The 23,954-nt window shown below is 43.2% G+C and overlaps 1 protein-coding gene across 1 annotated transcript in view; it reads right to left on the reverse strand.

The window, feature by feature from the left end:
* Positions 1 to 795: 795 nt before the first annotated feature.
* LOC144107713 (mitochondrial amidoxime-reducing component 1-like) overlaps positions 796 to 23,954 on the reverse strand; it is a 28,300-nt gene continuing 5,141 nt past the window's right edge. The window contains exons 3-8 of the mRNA XM_077640844.1: positions 19,927 to 20,103; positions 15,280 to 15,427; positions 11,482 to 11,628; positions 11,344 to 11,405; positions 6,924 to 6,995; positions 796 to 6,389 (exon numbers count right to left, since the gene is read on the reverse strand). Of these exons, the coding sequence (XP_077496970.1) occupies positions 6,245 to 6,389; positions 6,924 to 6,995; positions 11,344 to 11,405; positions 11,482 to 11,628; positions 15,280 to 15,427; positions 19,927 to 20,103 (751 nt within the window). The 3' untranslated portion in view covers positions 796 to 6,244. The remainder of the gene's footprint in view (positions 6,390 to 6,923; positions 6,996 to 11,343; positions 11,406 to 11,481; positions 11,629 to 15,279; positions 15,428 to 19,926; positions 20,104 to 23,954) is intronic.

Below are 23,954 nucleotides of genomic sequence, written 5' to 3' on the forward strand. Positions count from 1 at the left end.
AAAAATGTACATAATCTTGATTTCCTTTCAGTGTACAGTCAATAGGAGGCAAGGAAAAGGCTATTTTAAATCGGCTTGAGCCCCCAAAACTCCACAACTGCACCTTCAAAGGGGGGAAGGAACAAAATGATTGCGGTTCGCATTTTCTCATACATTGGTAACTACAGACAAGTACGTGGTAATCAACTAGGTACCGGGTAAACAAACTATGATTGCGATCACGAAGACATACAGAAACTGCAATAGCTGTTTGTTCAGTCGCTTGCGTTCCGGCTCATAGGGAAGGCTAGTATGGTTAAGAGGCACAGGTTAATAAAACCGCAAAAAAGTAATTGCAGCTCTTTGTACATGTTACGCGAGTACTAAATTTACTTTTCCTGTTTCACAAGCTCAAAGAAAGCACACTACATTGCAATCACCTCAGCAGTGACGGTGCCAAGGGTAGGCGAGGAGTGGTGGCCGCCACACCACAAATTTTCCTGACCACATTGCAAAGCTGCCTACCGTTTCAGGAGGAATGTAATTGGAAAGGGCACATGTACAACCCTCACTTACCATGTGACACCACTTTTATGATTATGTGGCCTTTATGATTAAAAAGAAGGGGGTCACATGCATTTGTGATATAGCTGTAGCTCTGCGACATAATGAATTTGCTATCTTGAAACGTCTTTATGAAGACCTGTGCCACCAGGACTTCTTTCTTCCTTTCCGGCGTCCGGCTCCCAAACCTGGGTGGGGCTGTTGTGGCTTTTATTATTATGTTTGTTTTTTGTTGTTTTATTTTTTGTTCTTACGTTTTAGGTTTTCACTGCTTTTGCATATGTCGAATACATGACACTGCTTTTGCTATGATTGAGTGACACTGCTATATATTGCTAAGATTTTGTTTAGGTTTATCTTTCGATTATAAGCTAGTGCTTAGTGTAATCTTTACATAAGCTAGGTATTTAAGCAAATTATAGATAAGCCTTCTGCGTTTTGTTTTTAATTCGCCGGAAAGGTTGGATTAAAGCACGCGGAATTAAAGCACGCGTGAAGCGGCGGAGAAATTCCTTTTTAGGCAGTACGGCATCTGCTGCGGATAATCTCAGTAGAGGAAGCGGGTATATGGTACTGCCAGTGGATCAGACGCACTGTCCGCTTCCCCAAGATGGTGCGTATTGCGTCGAGCCCACACAACTCGGACAGGGCGTGGATATGATTTCACGATGGTGCACGCATCGACAACAATGCCCAGGGGACAGGCTACAGACTAGAGCCCTTTGAGTGTTGAGTCGGTATATAGGAATAGATGGTTCGGTGGTGGAATACAGAGGTGGTCTTTTAAAGTGGACAAGCCGCCACGAATGGCAATGAGCTCTGCTATACCAGAGTGAAGCGGCGCCTCTGTAATATAGGAACATGTCTGGCTTGCATTAGGTAGAGCTAGACAGAGGAGACTGGTGTGCAACATATCTTTTGTGCTTGCATCTTAAGCTTTGAAGTGCGCCTACAGAGTGTGCTGGGAAAGGAGGCTCTGTTCCTCTCACATACTGAGCGATGAGCGTTGCACGCAACACTTAGGCGTCGGTTGTCGGTGACCTGGGGAATGTGCCAAGGGGGGGGGGGGGTTCCAAAGGCATTGCGTGAAGAAGAGGATAAGTATATATTATCAAAGCAGTTTGCTAGGGCAGATGCTGCAGGGGTTAGTGATACTTTCAGGCTGTGTGAATTATGGCGCTGCTCCACAAGCTCATCAATGATATTCAGCTGAGCTTATGCTTCTAGTGTGTGAATAAGGGTCAAGCAAGGAAGGCCAGTGATAACTCGCATGACCTCTCTGTGGACTGTTCCCAAACGGTCCGAATATCTTAGGGTAAGGTGCTGGAACTGGGCTTGATAAACGAGCCGAGGCTGCAACACAGAGTGGGCTAACGTTCGAGCCACATTAAAACACGCACCATCTGTTTTCTGGGCAATTCGGCGAAATAGGTGCAGCTTTCTGGCTACCTTCTGCCGGGCTGTTCAAACCCACGGTGCTGCAGGTCTAGAGCCGTCTAGATCGACACCTAGCACCCGCATCGAAGAGGCTGTAGTAAGGAGTTGGCCTTTCAGTGACAGTTGTATAGGTGTGAGCAACAGGCGGGGTCTACCCCATCTGTTTGTGATAGCCATACATTTTGTCTTTTCAACCGGCAGTGCCAGGCCAATCTTGGCGCACCACTGAGAGGTCTTGTCCATAGCGGTCGAAGGCCTATTTCTTGGCTGCCAAGGTCTATGTGTACTGACCAAACCGTTACATCATCATGAAATAAGATATCTGGAATAGTAAGCAGTTGTCATGCCAAGGAAGGGAAGCAGGACGATGTTAAATAATACTGGGACCAGCACTGATCCTTGAGGTACACCCCTTTTTATGGTGAAGTGGCCAACACATTCCTTGCCGATGCGGATTGCGATGGAATGGTCTTCCAAGAACGAAGCCACAAAGTTCTGTACTCGAGAAGGGAGATGAAGCCAATGTAGAATGGTCAGGATCGCTGAGTGCCGACGTTGTCATACGCTTTGTGAACGTCCATGGCTAGAAGCGTGCGGATTTGCGGCATCTGCCTCCGACCAGCACCATGCTTGATAGGTGGTCCAATCCATCCTCGGTGCTGAAGTGAGGGCGAAAGACAATCTGAGCTGGGTGGTACCGGTGATATTGTTCCATCCACCATGAGAGCCGGGCAGCTACCATCCGTTCTAGTACCTTACATAGTGTGGGCGCAAGCGCTATCAGGCGAAGGTTGCTTAATCATGATCTTTTCTGGGCTTGATCGGCACCACCTCAGCATGTTTCCACAATGTTGGGACGTCTCCGGATGTACAAATTGTGTTCAGGGCCTCAAGTAACCACTCCTATGTCGGGCCTTCGATATTTTTGAAAACCTCATTGTAAGTCCATCCAGCCCGGGAGCTTTAATTACGCAGTTTCGTTTGATCTATGGCTGCAAGAAACTGAGCCATGGTGAACTTCTTCATACCTTCAAGGCCCTCTTTGCTTGGAGGCGAGCCCGCTTCTGAAGGAAGAGTATTCGGGTAGATGAATGGTGCTGGTGGTTGGTCGAAGGCCAGAATTAAAGTCCTGACGACCTCTGAAGCGAACTGACTTGGCGTCTGTCCTGAAGCAAGATGCTGAACTTGCGGGATCTTTTGAACGCTTTCCGATTTCCATGAGAAGAAAGGTGCGCCATATCGATGCAGTCGCTGACGATCAGCCAAGAGATGCGCACCAGTCCTTCCATTGCTGGCGAGAAAGGCGCTTCTCATGTTGGCATGCCACAGTCTCGGCGTTGCGACGAAGATGGGTCTCGAGTGACCGCCAGTTCCGCCCGACGACGGCTGCCTAGAGCCGAAGAAGGTGTAGATCTGGAGGCGATCGATCGGCTTTCCTCCACCCAAGTTTCATGAGTGGCAATTTGAAGCACTGCACACAAAATCCGATGGAGCTGATAGCAGGCAGTCGTTGAGTGCCGTCTTGAACAAGTCCCACTCTGTGAAATGGTAACAGCGCTTACGGCACGACGCTGGGAATCGGGATCCAAACTGATAAGACATATTTCGCTGCGGAAAATTTCAAGTACTGTATGTTATTAGCAACCTCCTGCACTTCGTTCCCCTTGCCACATTTCCGTCCTGCCACTCATCGAGACTTCGAGAAGAATGAAATGTGGCGGTATGATACGCGCCACGTGGAGTGAATTGCTCTTAATTCATCCGCGCCTAAAAAGTAGTCCACACTTAGTGAAAATTATAGCCAGACAGTACACTAAACGTCTCACAGTTAGTTTGGGCCGCGATTTTCAGTGTTACCGCTTTGTTTTGTATACGATTTTGTCGGACCTATTTTGTTCTGGCAACACTGCAATTTAGCCCCAGAACACTTCCGTTTGAATGAAAGCTCGCGTGACCCTGGACCGGCGCTTCGCTTTGCCTTATCAAAACCAGTGCGGCGCGTGTCATCTGCATCAGCGCTTTTTCAGTCACAGCGCAAAGCTTTTCAAATGCCGCGACATTGATACCAGAAGCACTCTGGGTCTAGTATCATTCATCATAAGCACCCATGTTTTTTTACAAACATCACAACCATGTAGAATACCGCGCATTCTTTGTTTTCGTTCAAACACTCAGCGAGGCGGCAAGGCTTCGACAAGAACGAATACTACGTGGCGGAGTAATATGGTTTCGCGGACGCACTACTTCCGCAGCCTACGGGTCAAGTTGATGGTTCAGGTAACAGCTGGCAAAATTTTTAAAATGCGACTAAGAAACCAGCGCACTTCGTGCCACGCTGCACCTCATTAGGAATATCGCACACTTGTGCTAGATCACTGTTGGCGAAAAAGATCGTAGTGATTTTTTTTGTGTGTATGCTTCTCACCCTGCGACGTAGAAAATGAGAAAAAATACCCACGCCAACAAGGTACTGCGACAAAATGCACATTTACTTTGCTTTACCAAAACGCTCTAACGATGCAAATACCAGGTGTTTCAGTGAAGACTAAGTAATTATCAAAAATAGGTTTTTGACGTAAAAATATAACTTTTTCAGCATTGTACTACCAGTGTTGATGGATATCGGAAAACCAGTGCATCAATATTCTTAAGCAGCAAGCTGGTTAACTAATCAAACTTTTTAACTAGTAGAGTTAAGCACTTGGTTGCAAATAGAGATTTGTAGCTGGTCGTTAGTATGTAGCCATATCAGTTTTTAGAATTTCAAAAATGCGATTACCCTTGGCGCTGTAGCTCGACAAAATTTGGCTTTGACTAGTTACGTGCACTGGGAAGGTTGCTCTGCTTGCATGCTTTTTGAAAGTGCATGTGTTTTGGCACAATGCAGCCAAATTCTTGCATACATAGACAGACGAAGATGACACAGAATACACAGGACTGGCTCTATTTTTTTAGATGAGTTTGACACAGGTGATCACAGGGTTGATCGTGGCAAGTGGAGATAGGAAAGAGCCCAATGCAGGAGAAATTTGGTTCAACAGAAGCTTTGTTTGGACTAATTGGTTTGAAGTTCTTGTATACATAGCTCTAGACAGACAAAGATGACACAGAGCATGGCATATGGCACGGCACAAACAGAAACACTTCTATAAAACTTCAGTGCCAAACACTGGCATGGGCTGGTCGCTATGTTGACTGCTTGGTGGTGAAACTTCAGGAGAAAAATTTCGCTTGCTCATTATATGCTGGACATGCTGGTTTAAATGGGAAGTACCAAAAAAAATGCTGCTCCACTATGCTTTCCTCTAGCACATTAAAAACAGCAGAGGCCCACGGACACACTACGTACATGTACTAATGTGGAAAAAGCAGACTGCTGTGCAGGGCACTCTCTTGGATAAGGCAATGCACCTTTCGTCCTCGCCATGTAGCCCGTGCGGCAGACTTAACTATGGCGCCCAGAGCCTGAGTGGAGGCGGTCCCTGATGTCGGCAGAGACACGTCGTGCACTGCAGGAGCGCTGCTGCTCTTTGGCCATGCCTATTTACCAAACTCTATCTTACAATATGGATCGGCTCTGCACCGGTGGCTGTCGCAATCTATGGGAGCCTCTTGTAACAGCCACCTTTCAGACCAATCCTGACTCTTCGGTAACGGCGATGCTGACGCCACCTTTTTTGCAGAACGGAGCCTTACGCTGTCGAGTAAAAAGGCATTTTAGTGAACACTTTTGGCTTTGTGTCACCTCTTCAGGCTTTCGATGTTCCTACTGTTTATGGCTCATGCATGCTTGCCTATGGCCCACTTCAATGCTACTACTTCAGCTGGGAGCCAACAGTTAACAGTTCTTATTGACTCCAATAGGTCCCAATTGGTATTTTGAAACCAACTGGGCATTCAAACATTGGTCCAAATTGGTTTCAGTTGTATACAACTGGAACCCATTGGTTCCAATTGTATTTCCAAATGGAGCTTCCAACTGGTTTCAGTCGTGTACAACTGAAACCAATTAGTTGCAACTGTAATTTAAAATGCACTTCCAATTGGTTCCAGGAACACAAGTGGGAATTTGTCATTTGGACTGTTTTTTTTCTCCTGGGCTGTCTATAGGCCAACTTCTATTTTTGACATCGGTGTCCTTTTAACGCCAAGAGCTTTCAAACAGGCATCACGTTAACAAACACCCAGACTGAATAAAGATGGCGTTCATTACAAACTGTAGCAACTCCTACAGCAATAGGCACAAAAAAAAAAATAACTTCCTTCATAACAGTGGCTTTGGAGATACCACAGCGTAGACTGTGTCTCCAACAGTTATCCGGCCATGTGTGACATGATAGGTGCTGATGCCAAATAAGGGCTGTGACTTGTACTTTTCAAGCCCATCCTCAGACTTGTCCACTCGGTACCTGCAAGGGAGAAAGTGAAATGCAGAACCACAAATAATGAGTACTTTACTTCATTACAGCATTTAAAGCATTAACAAAATAATTAACAGTAATAACAGTACTAAATAAAAATAATACTGAATAGAGTTTCATACACTGAAGATATACTCACGCTATCAGGCAGACAGCATTATAGAGTTCTTGATTAGTTTCAACCACTTGGGGTTAAATATGCACTGAAAATCAGTAAATAGCCATTTTTGCCTCTATAAAAACACCACTGCTGCAGCTGGGAATTCAATGTTGTTTACAAGAGTTGACATTTGAGCAAGTTAGTGCTCTATTTTTCCTTTTCAATAACCACCCTGAAGTAAGCATGGTAGAAAGGGCATAGAACTGCCAGTACATGTTTCGTCCTTTTTGTTGTCCTGATCCTCTGTGAAATTACAAAAAAAGAAAAAAGAAAATGAACCTGTAAACTAGTGCCAAGTGGAAGAATGCCATAGGCACTAAGCTACCATGGTAGGTTACCTATGCAAAGAATGGTATGCTTACTTCCGCAAGGTGACCAAGGGCTCCTTGTCAGTCCTGATGCCTGCATCTTGGTCAACGGTCGTGACGAGGCACCTATCATGCAGTCACCAGTTTGATATTGTGAAATCTCTTAAGAGAAAAGTGCGCATGGCAAGAAAGAGAATTTAACTAAACGCAATTAGTAGGCAACCTTATGTACATGTTAATGTACAGCTGTAAGCTGTTTTCCAGGCCTTGGTACAAAAGAAAGCGAGCTGCTAATAACAGAAGGGCAGATAGACACAGACATCTTTATTCCCATAGGTGAAACTTGGCACATAGTAACACTGAAAAATGTGTCCATACAAAGGAATTGTAAGGTTGTCATCTGTGCATACATGTATTTGTTACGTGCTTTGCTCTAGTTTTCTTGAAACGACAACTGAGCAACATTGCTTTGATGCCATGCATCTCAACAGAGAGCATTTGTTCATCGTTTTGCTGAGGGGCTCAGATGCTTCGGCGGGCCAGTTCAGACTGAGCGCATACCTTAGAGCTGTGAGAACATGCCCTCTAAAAGTCTGGCAGTGTTGCTCCAGGAATAGCTCCTTGGAGATGCAGTGGGTGACGACTACGAACAGCAGGCGAGTGGGCAGTTAAGGCTGGAGCTCGGGAGATGATGTATATTCTCCAGTGTGCTCACTTAGGATGACTGATGGACTATCCCAAATCTAACGTCCAGTCCAGCTCAAGTTTTCAATTCTTTGTTATTGTAATCCTTCTGGAGTTTTCAACTGAACTTTTCAACTGAAGTGAATAAGCGAGTCATTAAATCAGTTCATTTCCTCAATATAATCCAGTGTAATCAAGTAATCAGTGTAATTGGCAAAGCGAGGAGATGGGTTTTACCAATTAGAAAAAAGGAGAAACAATGACCACCCTTACCACTTCAGAGAAGAAAAAAATTATTGCACTCAAATCAACCTTATTTTTATGTAAAAAAGATTGCATGCCACAAAATGTGCTGAACAGTTAAACAGCATTTTTGCAATTTAAAATATTTCCAACTTTGATGACTCATACAACCAGAACTAAAGCCCTTCCAGAGCATGCTTTTGTGCATAATTTACAAAGAGAAAGAATACAGGTATAATATTTAGTTTTCTTGAGAAGATAACCTAATTATCAATTTACAATGTTGATTAAATTATACACAATTTGCCTTCAATTAAAAAAGATGTAAAGTACAGATTACTTGCATTCATTTAATATCGGCTAGGTCATCTCTCTACTTAATGCGAGTGTATTCCAAGAGCCAATTGGGGCGAAATTTTTTCTGTGCAAGTGCTACTGGTTGTATACGACATGTTCTCACAAAACTTTATCATTGCAGTAGAGAGGCCTGTACAGGCAGACCGTACAGACTCTCTTTACCACATCATCTGGTTAAAAGAACTAAGGAGACAAAGCAACAGCAGTCAAGTTGGGAAGACTCTGGAGGACTGAAGACGTGTTACTGAGGAGGGAAGAACGGCACATATGTGCCCTAGTCATAAGCAGGATTATTTACGGGCTCCCATTTAAAGAGATTAGAATCGTTGATAGAAGGGCCATTGATACCATCATATGGGGAACCTATAAAACCCCTAAAGATCCCACCAACGACATCAACAGAAGCAAGAGGGTAAAAAAAACCGCCTAACCACAACACAAGCAGGTAGGGATATTCTGACCAGACGAACTATGGCAGGCACTACTAACTAGTGAAGTCCCAAATTCCGACACCTGCAAGAGAGATCTATGTAAACCCGATACCCAGACACATGCACCACAAGCGGCAGAAGGGTAGGAGGGCAATCAGAGTCAAAGCACTGGCAAAAAAATATCAAAAGACCCGGAACCAGTATACATGGACATCGGGGCCTATGCCGAGCCAGGCAGGTTCGCTATTGCTGTGGTCAACAACGAGAAGAGGCAATCATTAGGGTTTCAATCTATGCCAAGGACCCCGCGGAAGCGGAATCACTGGCCATAGCCATCACCATCAGGGCTTAAGACCGACAGGGCAAGTCATCGCACGTCGTGATGGACTCCCAACAAGCCTGCAGGGACTACCTTGCTGGAAAACCTCACCGAAGGGCAAGCACACTATTAAGTACACTCTCAAACTCACACAGAATAACATGAACACCTGGTCATGAAGGCCTAGCCGGAAACAAGGTAGCGAATGATCTAGCCTGAGCTCTCACAAGCCGGGCGGATCCCCATCCCTACCCCATCGCCCTCCTAGGACCGTATGGTGGTAGGCTAGAACACCTTAGGCTAGAAAGACGACACTTCTCACCGCCACACGAACAACTGTCCTCCTCAGATGCCATTGACTGGTGAAGAATACAAACAAACATATCAAAGTCTTCATATTTTGCACAAGACTAGACCCACACAATACCCAAGTTACTGTCCTTGGTGCGAAGCAAGTCCCACGCTCTACCATACATCTTGGGAATGCCAGGACAAACCGGAGAAGAAATTAATATTGCCACACCCGACACACGAGCAGTGGGAGGAGTCCCTGACCAGCGACAACCTGGTCCAGCAAGCCTGGATCATCACCTAGTCCGCAAGTCAGCTGAGCCCTGGACTTGGGGAACCGGGCACCCAGCTTCTGTGAATTATTGACCTATATAAAAGTTTTCTCTCTCTCTGTTCAGCAGCTGGTGCTTATGAAACAAGACGACAACAAGCACTTAACGCTCCGATGCTTGTGCGTGCTCTAGACTGATAGCTGCCGCTGGTCTGGATCTGAACTGTACCGCTAGTTGTTCGCGATGCACCGCCTTGCGAGACGTTCTTCATTATACATAGTATATTTAGGGCCCTTCGTTTTTGGGTTTTATTTTTCCCGGAAATTGGGGGTAAAAATTGGGCGATACTTTTCAAGCTCAAATTCGGGTGGAAATCTATTTATTCAGGTAAAATTTCCGTAATTGGGTTTTTGCGGGTCATTTTTTTGCAGCACAAGACGGTTTACTATAATAGTTTCTTTGCTGGACATAAAATGCCAATTTTTTGTGTATTTCATAAACAGCAGGAACATCGCATGTTCTACTAAAAAATTATTTAGCGATAAAGATTCTTTTCCCTAATCTCTACAAATTCTTCGTTGTGCATGTTGCCAGTCTCCTACGAACCACTCCCCATGTCCGAGCAAGACCGCACATGCCTTTATTTGTACAGTGTGAAAACCTTCAACATCTTAGCGATGATTTTAAATGCGTGAGGTCCTTGGATTACGCTGTCGTTGATAGTGACTGCAATAAGACAACTTGTCAGTAGCCATGTTCATGGTTCTTGCTTTTAAATAACCCTTTTATAAGTTATTCTCAAATTCATCAACCTCATGAAAGTGAAGAGGTATAAGATAGCTAGTTGACCGAAGACACTATTCTGATATGAGCACTGGATATCCTCAATTTTTTTGTGGTGTCTTCAGTTTTTCCAAACTAAAAAACCAACATCATCTAGAAGGCTCATTTTCTGGAAGAAATCAGGTTTGACCCAATTTTGAAAAATATGTTTGGGCTGCAAGAATCGGATAAAATCAGGTTTTATTCGGAAACAAAGGGCCTTAAGTATATCTTCCTATTAAGACAGTTCAGCAACATAGATGCTCTACTGACCACCAGCTAATCAGCAGCTGAAATCACAAAGCTATTTGCTCATAACAGTGGTGGGTCAAATAGCAGATGCAATCTCAAGCTTGAACAATACTGCAGCATTTTTGTGTGAGCAGTAGTGATCAGAATAGCAGAGCCAAAGAGTGCGACAGACCACAGCTTATGTGGAAGTTGTGCTTCAGCTGGAACAGTGGTTCTTTATCTATGAAGGCAATGGTGGCCAAGCTTTGCAGAGGGCGTTAGTGTTGGAAATCTATTTTTGCAGTGCCAGCTTCCCATTGTGGGTACAAGCTCTCACCGCAAGAAATTTAAATAAATACACGTATAATTTGCTTCAGATTTTGAGCATGCACTGAAATCGAAGGCTGGATATTCAAACTAATTTTGCATGCTATAATTAGGTAGTAGCAATAGTAGTTGGTTGCACAAGACAAATTAGATTTACCAACTTTTACTTCACATTAAAAATTAACTTTTTTTTTCAAACAAACTGAACGAAAAATGACAGCCATGCCTTGACTGTTTTCTGTGACGTAGCCACTTCCAATACTATTATGAGCCATATTTTAGAAGCCCACATCACACTATGAACGTGGAGAGCATTTCAGATTCTCAGTAAAGCCAATTTATATTCTAAGATGTGTTAGATTGACTGAGCTATGCCTCTTGCAGTATAGGTTCAGTGCACACTGCTGAATTAATTAAAGTATTGCTCGTGTGATGTGGTGACGCCGCAGTCCCCACACACACACTGGCAGAGAAAGCAGTGAGAACGGACATGTTACCTTGTCGTGCGATGTGAAAAGGCCATCTCTGCATCAGCAATCCTCATGCGCTCCCAGTGGTCCTAAACACAGCAGAAGAGGTGCTCAATCTCCTCACAAACATGCCAAGGACTCAGGAAGCCATGTGTACTCATTTACCTCTGCATAAGCTTCACACCCATCAATAAAGAGGGCTGGTCGAAAATTGTGTCGGCCGATGTTGCTGCCTGGAGGAAGCCTTGGCAAGAAATCTTCAAGAGATGCCTTTGAGAGGACGTGAAATGCTGATTCGTCGTGGCAGGCAACCTGGAATACATTCCATAAAAACCACATGATGTGTGCACAAGGTTCTTGCATAAAAGAGGTCCATTTCTTTTACAGCCTTATTATGACAAAGAGAGGAAGAGGGGAAGAACACTGAGGAACCATACAAGATTCTAAACAGCAGCTTGGCTTCCCTGTCCATTTACTCGCACGAGAGCAGCTCGTTTTACAGCATTACATCACACTAAGAGGTTGCATGCCGAAATGTTGCCAAGAGGAGTTCGTGGCTTCACCTTTGGCCAAGAACATGCTTGCAACCATCTCTGTCATGCGAGATGCCAAGATGACTACGCATAAAAAAATCCAAAACCTGGAGAAGTGAGAATACAATACAGGGCCTACAAATATCTCTTGCTAAAACTTTTGCAACAGTAGCGTGGTTGTATCGTCCAATAAATGCACTCCTGAAAAAATTATTTTTTTTTTACTCACTAATAGCACAGTTACAGGTCATACAATCAAGCAATTTCTCCATGCTTTTTGCAGTCACACTCCCTCAAAGACATATGTCAAGCAACTAGCTTATGCCAGAAATTTTACACTTCTTCCTTCTCTGACAGAGAAAATGAAGCTGCCTCAAAAGCATGTCAGATGCCCATGTTGTGCCAGATGCATGTCTCCACCTCTTGATCACAGGTAGTGGGTCATGCTACACCAGGGGTTCCCAAAAAGGGTACTGCGGAACCCTAGGGTTCCTTGGACTTCTTTTTGAATTCCTTAAGTATCTAAATCCTTGCATGTCTCAACCCTAAATTTGCTCTGGCCACATAATTTTGGGGCTAATCAGACTGTAATTGTTTACTGCAGACTATTACACTTATACAGACAGTCATTACATAAATTTGGACATTTTTTGAAGGGCCATGTGCCTGCATGAGCTTTTTTTGCGTGCATGACAGGAAGGAAGACACAGAAGTAGGGGTGTGCGAATATTGAAATTTCCGAATACGAATCGAATACGAATATCAAGAAAAAATGGCTTCGAATATCGAATATCTGGTCAGCGCAAAAAATAAGTTCAGAAAAGCTAAACAGGCAAACACTGCTGCTCATATTTTTTTTCAAAATAGTGTATGGCCTTTGCAACTGAAATAAATGAAACTAGACTGCCTGAGCACCGTATAAAAAATATCATGATGTGTGCAGAAATGTATACTACTTAATTGAACAGCATAACAGTATCCAACCTGCAAAGTGGTCAGGCAAAATGAAATCCATAGCATGACAAGACTGGAAACAAAAATAACATGATGGCTAGTAAAACCTCATTAATTTGGAGTACAAAGAACCGACAGAAATGTCCGGGTTATTCGAAGGTCGGTTTATAAAACTCCCCGCGGCCCCGAGAAAAAAAAAACTACCGAAAATGCGGTAGTCTTATGAGGCGGCTCTATCGTGCAAACACCTGTAATCACGTGACGAGCACAGAGTTTCGGCGTGCTGGAAGACATCGCGAATGTAAGCGAGGTGGGAACGCACATTGATGTCAGAATGGCGAGACTGCTTCTAAAAAGGAAAAAAAAAATTGACCAGCGACACGTCAGTCATCATCTGAGAGCGGCACGGTGCTGAGATTGGACTACTGGCGAATGCGCGGGCCGAAAATTGCCATTGCCACTGGCGAGTGGCGAAGCTCAGAAACCGAAACTACGTGGCCAGGTTATTTTTTTACCTAGTGACAGAAGCCCTCCGAACGTTGTCACGCCCGCCGTTACGCCCACTTAAGAGGTGCATGGGTTACAGTGCACTATGCAATAAATAGGCTGTATTTTTACAGTATCGCTTGCTCTCTTATGACACCTCGACTCGCCCCTTCGGGAGCCTCACGCGAAATTCCGCAAGTAGGCTTTCCCGCATAGCGTAGTTGACCAAAACAAGATGGCGGTGGTCACGCTCAGAGAGTTAAGGTGACAAAACGAATGCCATGTGTGTGGGCATTAATTAGATAGCATATAACGGAAGGATAAAAAATAAACGCGCTTTCGCGTAGCAATTGTTAGAAGCAGGTTGTCCCCCATCTTATTTGCAGCACGTGTGGTATGTGGGAAAGCCCACTTGCGGAATTGCGCAGGTCAAGCCCAGCGTCATTGGAATGCGATCGGTCCACGCGATAAACGATGGAGAAGAAAGAGAACAGGGCCTTCATATTGTTTTCCTGGAACTTTAAACTCTATATTCAGATAATTTGTCCAGATATTGGGCTTCTGACACAATCAAATTTACGAAAGTCGGTGCAGCATACGATCGCTGCCAAGTATTCGGGAATTTTCGAATATACAGAAATTCACGAATATCATTTCTCGGATACGAATACGAACCAAATATGGAACATATTCGATTCGTATTCGAAATTTCGAATATTCGCACACCCCTACACAGAAGCCAAGAATACTTGCACTGCTCTACAGCACCTTTTGAAAGCCACTGGGGTTCCACAAAGCTAAAAAGACTGAGGAGCCCTGTAAACACAATTATTGTAATAGCACAGCTAAGCTACATAGTAGTGTGTGGGAAGTGGGTCTGAAACAGTGCTGTACTAGCACTTACTGCAAAGACGGCGCACCAGCAAACAAGCAATAAAGCCATGTGATACAGACAGGAACAAGCAAAGTGAAAGAATGATAGAGCACATTACTAAACAGAGATGAGATGCAAACAGACCAGAGTGCAAAGATAAAAATTTTGTTCCCTTACACTGGAAAACAAATGGCCCAGTAAAAAGCAGACCAGATGCCAAAAAAAGCACATCGCACATTAATCGGGATGATGGACCAGTAAAATGCTCGGGCGTCTCTTATGCAGTAAATGCGTCTGTCATGTCACTGGCAGAAGACATGGACAAAAATGATTGCCTTTTGTCTATGTCAAGAGGGTGCGTGAGTGGGTTGTGAATTTTATTTTTTTACCACAAATTGCTGTACAAATGGCCCTAATAGTTTGCAACAAAGATAACCACCTGATGTGCGCACTAACTTAATAATTTCGAATGCCCCATCCTAGTGACGGGTTCTTTACCCAGAGTAACAGATCTTGCAGTCATTAAAATGTGACTGCTTAAACTAGCGAGTTCACAACAAGTGACACAGGATGCCCAGCAATGTTATACGAGGCTTATGGTGCAATATCTTTTGGAGCCCACGCTTTTGCACTCTGAAACTTCTTAGAGCAACTGCTGTGAGGAACAATGTAAGGTCTGTTACACTGCCTAAAGAACCCATCCCCAGAATGAGGCATTTAAAATGAGCAAGTTCAGCATGCAGATCAGGTGGCTGTCATTGTTGTAAAATATTAGGGCCATCTGTACTTTTATTGGTGGTAAAAAATCTAAATCACAGGCCACTCACGCACTCTCTTGAGATAGACAAAAGGCAATTTTTGTCCATTTCTTCTGCCGGTGACATGAAAGATGCACCTGCTTTATAAGAGATGCTCAAGCATTTTACTCATCCCAAGTAATGGGTGATGTGCTAGTCCAATTAATGACGCCATGCACTACTACATCAATGGCTTCACTGCTAGCGATGGCATATAAATGCACCTTAGTGCATTCTGTTGAGACTAAGCAAACTAGAATCCTTTCATCACTGCCACGTTATGAAAAGAAAGATATTCATAAGGAAAAATGCATTATACCACAGCTGAACAGTTTATCGCTTGGTCAAGCGTTTCCTGGTCAAGAATGATCCGCACAAGCCGGATGTCCTCTTTGTTGAGGTACTCCCTTAGCCATCGTGATGCTTCCACAGATACCTCCACTGCTGTGTAGCTGTATTGCCGCATTCTGCATGCAAGATGTGAACAGTATTATGATAAAATGAACAACCAATGAAAGTCTGCAACTCCAGTCTCATACAAAAACGTCTAGAAGAATGCAAGACAATGCAGGAATGATGCCTTAATGCAAGACCTTTGAGCACATGTACACTATGCAAGTGCTCTGCTCATTCCTAAAAAAAAAAGCCATAAAAGATTTTTACAGCTTATGTAATTGCTGCTCCTATACCGGTAAGCAACACAGAGCCTGGCACACATCTATCTGCTCTATTGAAGCCAAGCAGTGAACTAAATAGTGCGCATGCTTCTCAGGAGCATAAAACATGCCACCTGCTGAATGAGTTGGTTACTGCCATTTCAACAACTTGCTCATACCTGCAAGACATTATGTGCAGCTGGCCACCACTGTGCACTCCACACTGAAATGTTTTTCGCGTCTGCTTATTTGTGGTTCAAGGAAACTCAGTTTGATCCTGAGCCCGCACAAAATGCTTTGTTATATTTTTGCATCAGCTATGATCTTGATGGCTAGCCTGCAGCACCTGAGTTTTAAGTGCCCTTTCCAGGCATGCAATTTCTGCGTGAAAAATACCAAACCGCACTTAATACCTCTGAAACCTGTGGCTTAGCCTGCACCTCCCATGGTTGTCTCTCGGAGGGGATCCAACTGCACATGTATGAGTCATCACGGCTGTTCGAGTCAGCATGATTGGCAGTGAGGCGCTAATGAATGAAGTGGTATGCACTGCTGACATTGCATCTATAATGGCAGGGTGGTTTGGTGTTCGCATCAAGTTCTGTTTCCAATTTCAGCACTCATCCTAAGGAACTGTTGAAATAGATCAAAAAGCTTTTGGGGACAGATTCATGAGTTCGGCCCACCAGTTGTTATAGAAGCTATCCCCTGGCCTGGCGTTCGGCGTCTCTAGGACGAAATGCTTGGGAACATGGGTATGTGACCCCAGCTTGAGCCGATCAAAAACATCTTAGTCATGGGCACTCTGTGGCCAAGTTACCATTGTGCCATTAAAATAAAAACATTATGATCACCACTTCTTTTCGTGCGTTTAGGGATCATAGCACTAAAAAAAAAGGTATTAAACTTTGATGAATTGCATACTTCGCTAAAGGGCACAAGTCTGGAACAGGTTCAATGTTATTAATACTTGGGTGTTTATTTTGATGATATGCATTGGGAAACTCAAAATACACAAATGCGCACCAAACTCGTGCGAGGATGTTATGTCTAATTTAGAACGCGTGAATTTTTTTTACTTCGAGATTTTATGCATGTTGTAATTTTCGTTTGCACACAGTCATCTAGATTATTGCAGAGGCTTGGGGCAGTACATATCTGACTTACCTTGAGCCCCTTGAGTGGATACAGAAGCAGGCATTACGGATTCTAACTTCCTCAACTTGTACACAGCACACTATTTTCTCATTCTCGCTAGTTTGCATTCTACTGATTCGAGCCTTATACAAGTTCAATATTTCGAAAATAATTCACATGATTATACAAACCAATGAAAGATTTTCGTTCAACATGTTTACATTACTACAAAGAAACACTAGGGCAGCAACAAGTAAGAATTTTAACTTGCCTGCATGCCGCAACTTATATGGTACAGTAAAAGCTTGTTAACTCAAACTCGGTTAATTCGAACTTACGGTTAATTCAAACTGACGCCCGGGTGCCAGCACAGCCCTGTGTATTCCAATAGGGGAAAACTGCCGATAATTCGAACAAGTCGGCATCTGTTACGGTTAATTTGAACCAGGAGCCACTGGCTGACACCACTCCTTGTAGATAGAAGTTGACCCATAGCGAGTAAAACACGCTCCAAATTTATCATAAATTTAAAACAATGGAAAAGAAAAAAAGCCGAATGCACGAGGCTTACAAAGCCCTCGTTCCGGTGCATTCCGTAGCAGGTTTTCGTTGCTGGAGCACTTGCCCGCACTGCTGATGCTTCGGCGCGAGCCGTTCCAGGTTTTCGTTTTGCTGCGGTCCCGATCACGAGGTGTAAACAACGTAGTATGGCAGTTCGTGCGATGCCGGCTTTTGTTGGTGCCGCGAGCGCAAGCTAAGTGACAGCAGCGTGGAGATGAAGCCCTTGAGTGATGCCAATATAATTGAGGCTGCATGCTCCCAGCAAACGTCACAGGGCTCACGTGCGGTGAGAACAGCCGAGAGTGATGAGTCTGACGGTGGCAACAAGACTATGCCACCGCCAAGTGCACATGAAGTAGCATCGGCGTTCGATGTTGCAGCATGCCACTTCTCTGTCAATGAGAACTCTACGTTGCACAGAAGCTTTGGGCAAGCTGCAGATGATGCTGATGAAGTCTCAGCAGAAGAAACGCAAGCAAATGCACTTTGCCGATTACTATAAATTTTGATAGCCCTTCCCCGTAAATAAACATGTTTTGGAGCATAAATAGCGCCATATATTCCAGCACTAAAGCTCGCTGCTCACGCGAATGCATTGCAGGATACTTGTTTCTGGCACATAACTGGCCGATCAATTTATTTAATTTGATACCAGTACCGGATGAATTTAATTCTCAGAATATGCCCGCCACAAATGTGCAGTAGCGCCTAGCTCGCGATAATGAGTCCAGATGTGACTGCTTCGGGTTCTGCCCGTGCAGCGGGGCACGATAACTGCTCATTGCAGAGCCCATTCGATAATTCGAACAATTTTTCGTTCCCCTTCGGGTTCGAAATAACGAGCTTTCACTGTAAAAGCTTATTACAATTTAGTGGTACACTAATATGAAACGAAATGCCTAAAGATATCAAGCAATCTACCAAGTTTACTGCTGCTCTAGAGAGATTTATGTACAATAACTAATGAACGCTTCTAGTCTTCCCCAAGGTGTAGTTGTTGCTTTTCTGGTGCACTCAGATGTAGTGACATGTACATATTTTACTATGTATTCTTGTGTGCATTTAAATGTTCCTTCAAATCATGCTCTATATGCTTAGTCGTGTACTGTATTATAAAAAGTTTTTACTTTGTTAAGTATTTAGTTCAGTTATATTGTTGTGCATGTCATATAGTGAATTATTTTTTATTGGATCCACAACTAGCCTTTGGCTATGGGTCCAACAAACTGTTTTTGTATTTCATCTCTTATATAAATAAAAAAGCTGTCAAAATATAAAAAATAACATTGCAACTGGTGTGCATCTTAGCAGTGTTTCGTTTGGGGCTAGTAGCCTCATAGTTCACAGAGGAATATTTAGCTCAACACAAAGAACCAGACAAGGGAGTGGATGGGAGGTGTGCTAAAAACCCTGCCCTGAAATGGTGTGCATCGTGGGAGGCCTTCCACTGCTTAAGTGCCTGAAATTGTGAAATAGGTGAAAAATGATCAACGAAATGAGGATTGCCAACTGTCATGAAGCCAGATTATGACCTTAGTAGCCGATAGCCCACTGCTTTTAAAATTTTTACACAGAATAATGCGACTGGACAAATGATTAAAGTTGTGGAAACTGATTGACCAGCAGCTTGGCTACAATAGTGCATCTTCCCATTCAGCATATCTTGAGCGGTATTTCCAATGAAATGAAATCTACAGCCATGAGATGCTCGCCATCTACAGCACAACTTCTGGCTACTGCAAAAAGAGAAATGTCTTTTAGAAACTAAGACATCCAAGAGGCTTCAGGAAATCAACAGATAAAAGAGGACAATGCAACACATCAGCCAATGGGCACACAAAAAGAGAATTTATGAGCACGCTTTGAGATGAGAAAGGAATGCCCAGTTATGCATCATTGTACCGAGCTGAGAACTTTTTTAGGAAATAAAAAAAGGCTGGATACTTCCCAAGCAGACCTTGAATGTGAGCTCCAACAAGTCATGCAACATAATCAGCATTAACAAGAAGACAGAATAAGCAACTTCAACCTGTGACAGCTAACTTGTTCATTAACACAATTCCTGCATTTATAATGATGGCCACATTAGTCACCAACATAGAGGCACTCGCAGCCTTCGAGGTTAATAGATGGGGTGTTTATAAAAAACACTGTTATTATTAGAGTTTTGCTCATTTGGAAGAACTCTGTTGCAACAGAAAGCCAAAAGAATGCAAGTGAATGCATATTTATGATAATCATTCAGTCTGTCTATGTATTTGGTTGAGATACGGCAAGGGAGCATACTCAATATTCCACATACCAGAATGCATTTTTGGCTCCTCAAGATTTGGATGAAAAACTGCCTATATGCTCCTTTTATTTTCAGCAACAGCAGCATTAGCAGCCCACACAGAAACATTAAATGCTTCCTGAGTTTCACTTTAATGTTCAACGTGGCATAGGTTCGTATTAGGATGGAACAAATCATAGCCATGTGCTCTTAGCTGCTACCAAGCATGTGGAGTCCTGAGTAGAAACCATTCCAAACAGCCCACCAGTGGCCTTGCTTCTTGTCCTTTAGTTCACCACTAAAATATGGCAACACACAAGGAATATCTAAAATAACCTACCTCACAGTGAAACAAGGTTTGTTCCTCTCATCAGGGTCAGAGGCATCAATAACAAGTGGTGGGTACCCTTCGGCCAAGAGTGTCAGCTTGCCGTCATCAAAGGTCATTTGGATCAGGCCAAGCCGGGGCTCCTCACGCATGGAGACAAAGTAGTCTCCTTTAACTATCAACAAGAACCTGTAAATAAAAACACATACTATCAGTGAGGTACGAAATGGGAAATGAAAAGGATACTGAGAAGTAACCCAAGCAACAAAGAAGGCAGCATCACAGTGCAAACAAAAATTGAATGGCAAACTTATCTTTACAACATGCCATTAGTTCTACACAGAAAGTAAAAGAGGGTACGTGGCTCCAGGTAAGACTACATCTTCAGAACTCTGCTAAACTTTGGTTTTTCAGCGCTAATCAAGGTATATTTCTCAAGTTGGAATGTTCCCGTGAACATGTACAAAAAGTTTTACAAAATAGGTCAAACAGTTCCTTCTCTATGACCTTTCTCCATGCTCTGTGCCTCCAGAAGCAAGAAACAACATCTTATGACATATAATAAAGTAAGCCCATGATGCAATAGATATTTCAGTTAATGAAGCACAAGAATCCTGGAAGTCATCTGACCAATGGGAGCAGAAAGCTGATTTACAGCAACCAACTTGGAAGGCTGCCGAGGGCGTCTATTGCTACACAATTCTTGAAAATATGACTATGTGGGAGCACAGTCACTATCACAACTCCTAGACAACGAAAACAAACAAACTGCGGGCCTCATCCAAGAAGTGGCCACACGCAATTACCACAGCCTGTCGGAGAGGGAAACGAGGACTTAATATGGCACATGCCCTTGTCACCAGTTGATCCGACTTTGCATAAAACTTAGGCTGCAGAAGAAAAGGCCGATGAAAAGGTTAAAAAAAATTATAAAAGAGAAGTACAGGGCGCATCAAAAGTACCCATGCCACACGGTCTGCTTTTAGGCCGTGTAATACTAAGGCATTTACATCACCCCTGAAGCTCTAAATCTATGTAGGGGATAGAAGAAGTATCACTCTCACCTCTGAGAAATTTGACAGCTCTACAGACATCTCAAGTCTCAGATTATACTGCTGAAAACAGACCCTGGGAGCTTTTAATCCACCCTGTACATTAACATGAGGTCTGATGAGGATATGAACAAAGAAATATCATTATGCGACACTGAAATCAATTTTAACAAAGCACACACCACTCACTAGCCTTTTCATCTATCATTTGAATTATGAATGAATGAATTTTGAATTTTTATGGCACAAGGGCATCTGTGGCCAAAGAGCGCCATGGCACAAGGTTGTTTCTTCTACTCAGGGTGGGGTCAGAGACCCATTTCCCAAGCATTTCACCCTAAAGAAGCCGAGCACCAGACCAGGGGAATGCTTGTACTCATTGTAGCACCAGTGGGTACCTGGCGGCATTAGGGATCAAACCCTGCACTTCCCGCGTGAAAGGCGGATGCTCAAACGACTAGGCCATTGCTGCGGTCAGAATTTGAATTAGCTAACTGATTAACTTGTACTGAATAAAAAATATTCTATGTAGTTAGTCTCCACCTCTAACAAGAGAGTTGAAATTTAAAATGCCAGATAGAGTCAAATTATTAGATTTACAAAATAATTCAAGAAACGATGCCAGGGTTTTACCTATTATTTGGAACCACAGTAGGTTTCACTGCAATATTATTATTACATCCTCAGTGTTTAAGTCCATTTCTTTTAGAAACTCCCTATCAGCCATGCACAAAAAAGAAAGTGACACACACCATTCAAACAAGCTTTTATAAAATAGAAGGCAGGACAAGCTGCCTTTAGAAGTATCCCTAAACATGTGTAAAGAAGCAGCAAGGTGGAAGGTAGCAGTAGTTTTACTGCACACCAAATAATATGCGAGTGCAGGGCAGCTAACAGACCATTTCTTTTGAAACGAAGCTTGAGCTCACAAGTAGTGTTGTTCTGCTAGTAGTTCAGAGACAACAGTAATTATTACAACTGAACACTGCGCATGCAACTTTAATGCAAGAACACGAAAAAAAAAGCGGAAGCAACAAATGCACATGGCTTCCTAAAAATCTTAAGTAAAGAGCAGCGCACAAATTTGTATCAACTTCTCATTTTCATTCTTATAGCTGAGGTGGCATACAGAGCTTCCAAGACAGTGATATGATGGCAAACAAGCAATCGCCTCTTGCCTAAGGAACTGAAGTACCAGCGCATGAGGAAAACCCCCATCTTTAAAAGAGCTATGGCTCTTTCCGTGCCACTTTCACCTGTCAAGAATAAAAGTATAGGTGAGGGCAAGGAAATTTTGAATAGTGCACGGAAGAGACGAGAGGAAACTGACAGGAACAAAGCAAAATTTTGGATGAGCATAGATCCCTGAAGGCTATATAGTGAGACAAAAGAGTGAACCAGACGACTGAGAAAACAAAAAAGGAAAAGCTACTTGTGGAATAAGCTGCAAAGTTCAAACCATGATAAATGCCTCCACAGGCTCTAAAAGATGGCAGCAAAATCACCTGAAGCAAAAAATGCTGCAAGATTCAACTCTGGTACGGTGGTACAAGTGCTACAGTATATTGAGCAAACGAAACAGAAGGCAATGTCTGTCGCCTCCATGAATGTCCCAGCATACTCTTTTAACAAAACTATGCTGAGATGTAGATTAGAGGGTGTATAAACAACAGAGTCATTTATGCAAAGAATGTGAACAGAGTGTCACCATCTGTGAAAAATATGTAACAACATGACCCCTTTCATGTGCATGTCTGTGCAGTGCAGCTCTGGGAAGGGAAGCAGCTTGAAATAAGTAGCACCCAAGAGATGTGCAATCACAGAGGAAGCCATGGTCGCCTGAGATGGTAAACCTTCAAAGTGGTGAGCGTGACATGATGCAATCTACCCAGTCAAGGGAGGAGGACAATGTAGGGACAACAGGAGACTGTTATGTGTTGAGCTACTGATGACATGGACGAAGTCAGATGGCAACAAAGGAATCATGCCCACAGAACAAGGGAATGACAAGTACTCGACTATCTTCACTATACATAGCAGATGCCGTGGTACTCACAGTTATCAACCCTCAAATGCAGGGATACTAGTCTAGACAACTTAGCTGCATTTCCATGACCCAAAGCCAGAAGAAAACAAATGAGACAGAGAAAACTATAGAATCAAAAAAAGAAAACACCTTATGTGAAACTCTGCTTCAGGGACTCGCAAATTAACAATCCGACGTGGAAGTGAACAAGACGCAAGGACACCAATCCTTTACTACTTTCAGAGCATTTGGAAATATGCGCCTCTGCCATTGTTTTGCTTTCATGCATTGAAAAAGAAAAACACACACACTTATTTGGAACACACAAAATTAAGAAGTGATGTTGAAGTGACACCTCCACTTTGTGAAAACAAATGAAGCATAAGGGAAGGTCAGCAAAAAAACTGCCAAATGCTACTGCAAGTTACAAAAATAGGTCATTCAGCTCAAAACGATTTTAATTTCTCCACAAAGCAGATTGTAAATCGATGAAAGCAGTTGATTTCTATCCAATCAATACTAAATGAAATCACTCCTACTCCAGTCTCAGCCACACATACAACTTGAGTCCAGCTTCATGAGAACTGTACTTTCACAATAGACAGTTTAATTAATCAAGGAAATGAGAGCTGATTTGGGTTGATGTGGAGCTATTAACATTGCATTCATAAGCTTTCAAAATCTATCAGTTACCCCTTGGTCTAATCATGTTGCGTGAGGTGCAGCAAGTGTAGAGATTGGCCCATTGTTTGCATATCATTGAGACAACAGGCAAATGCTACCTGTCAGGCATTAAAGCACAGACAAGGATGTCGCAAGAATACCTCAGTGTTCGGGTGACGTTCTCCCTAGAGATAAAAGTATGACACACTAACAAAATATTTTCGCTGAACTTTATGATATCCTCTTTTGAGACTTGTCTCCATGTTTGAAATGACTACCAGGCCTCTTGCCCCTCTTTG

The sequence above is a fragment of the Amblyomma americanum genome, chromosome 10, assembly GCF_052857255.1.
Source record: "Amblyomma americanum isolate KBUSLIRL-KWMA chromosome 10, ASM5285725v1, whole genome shotgun sequence".
Taxonomy (NCBI): domain Eukaryota; kingdom Metazoa; phylum Arthropoda; class Arachnida; order Ixodida; family Ixodidae; genus Amblyomma; species Amblyomma americanum.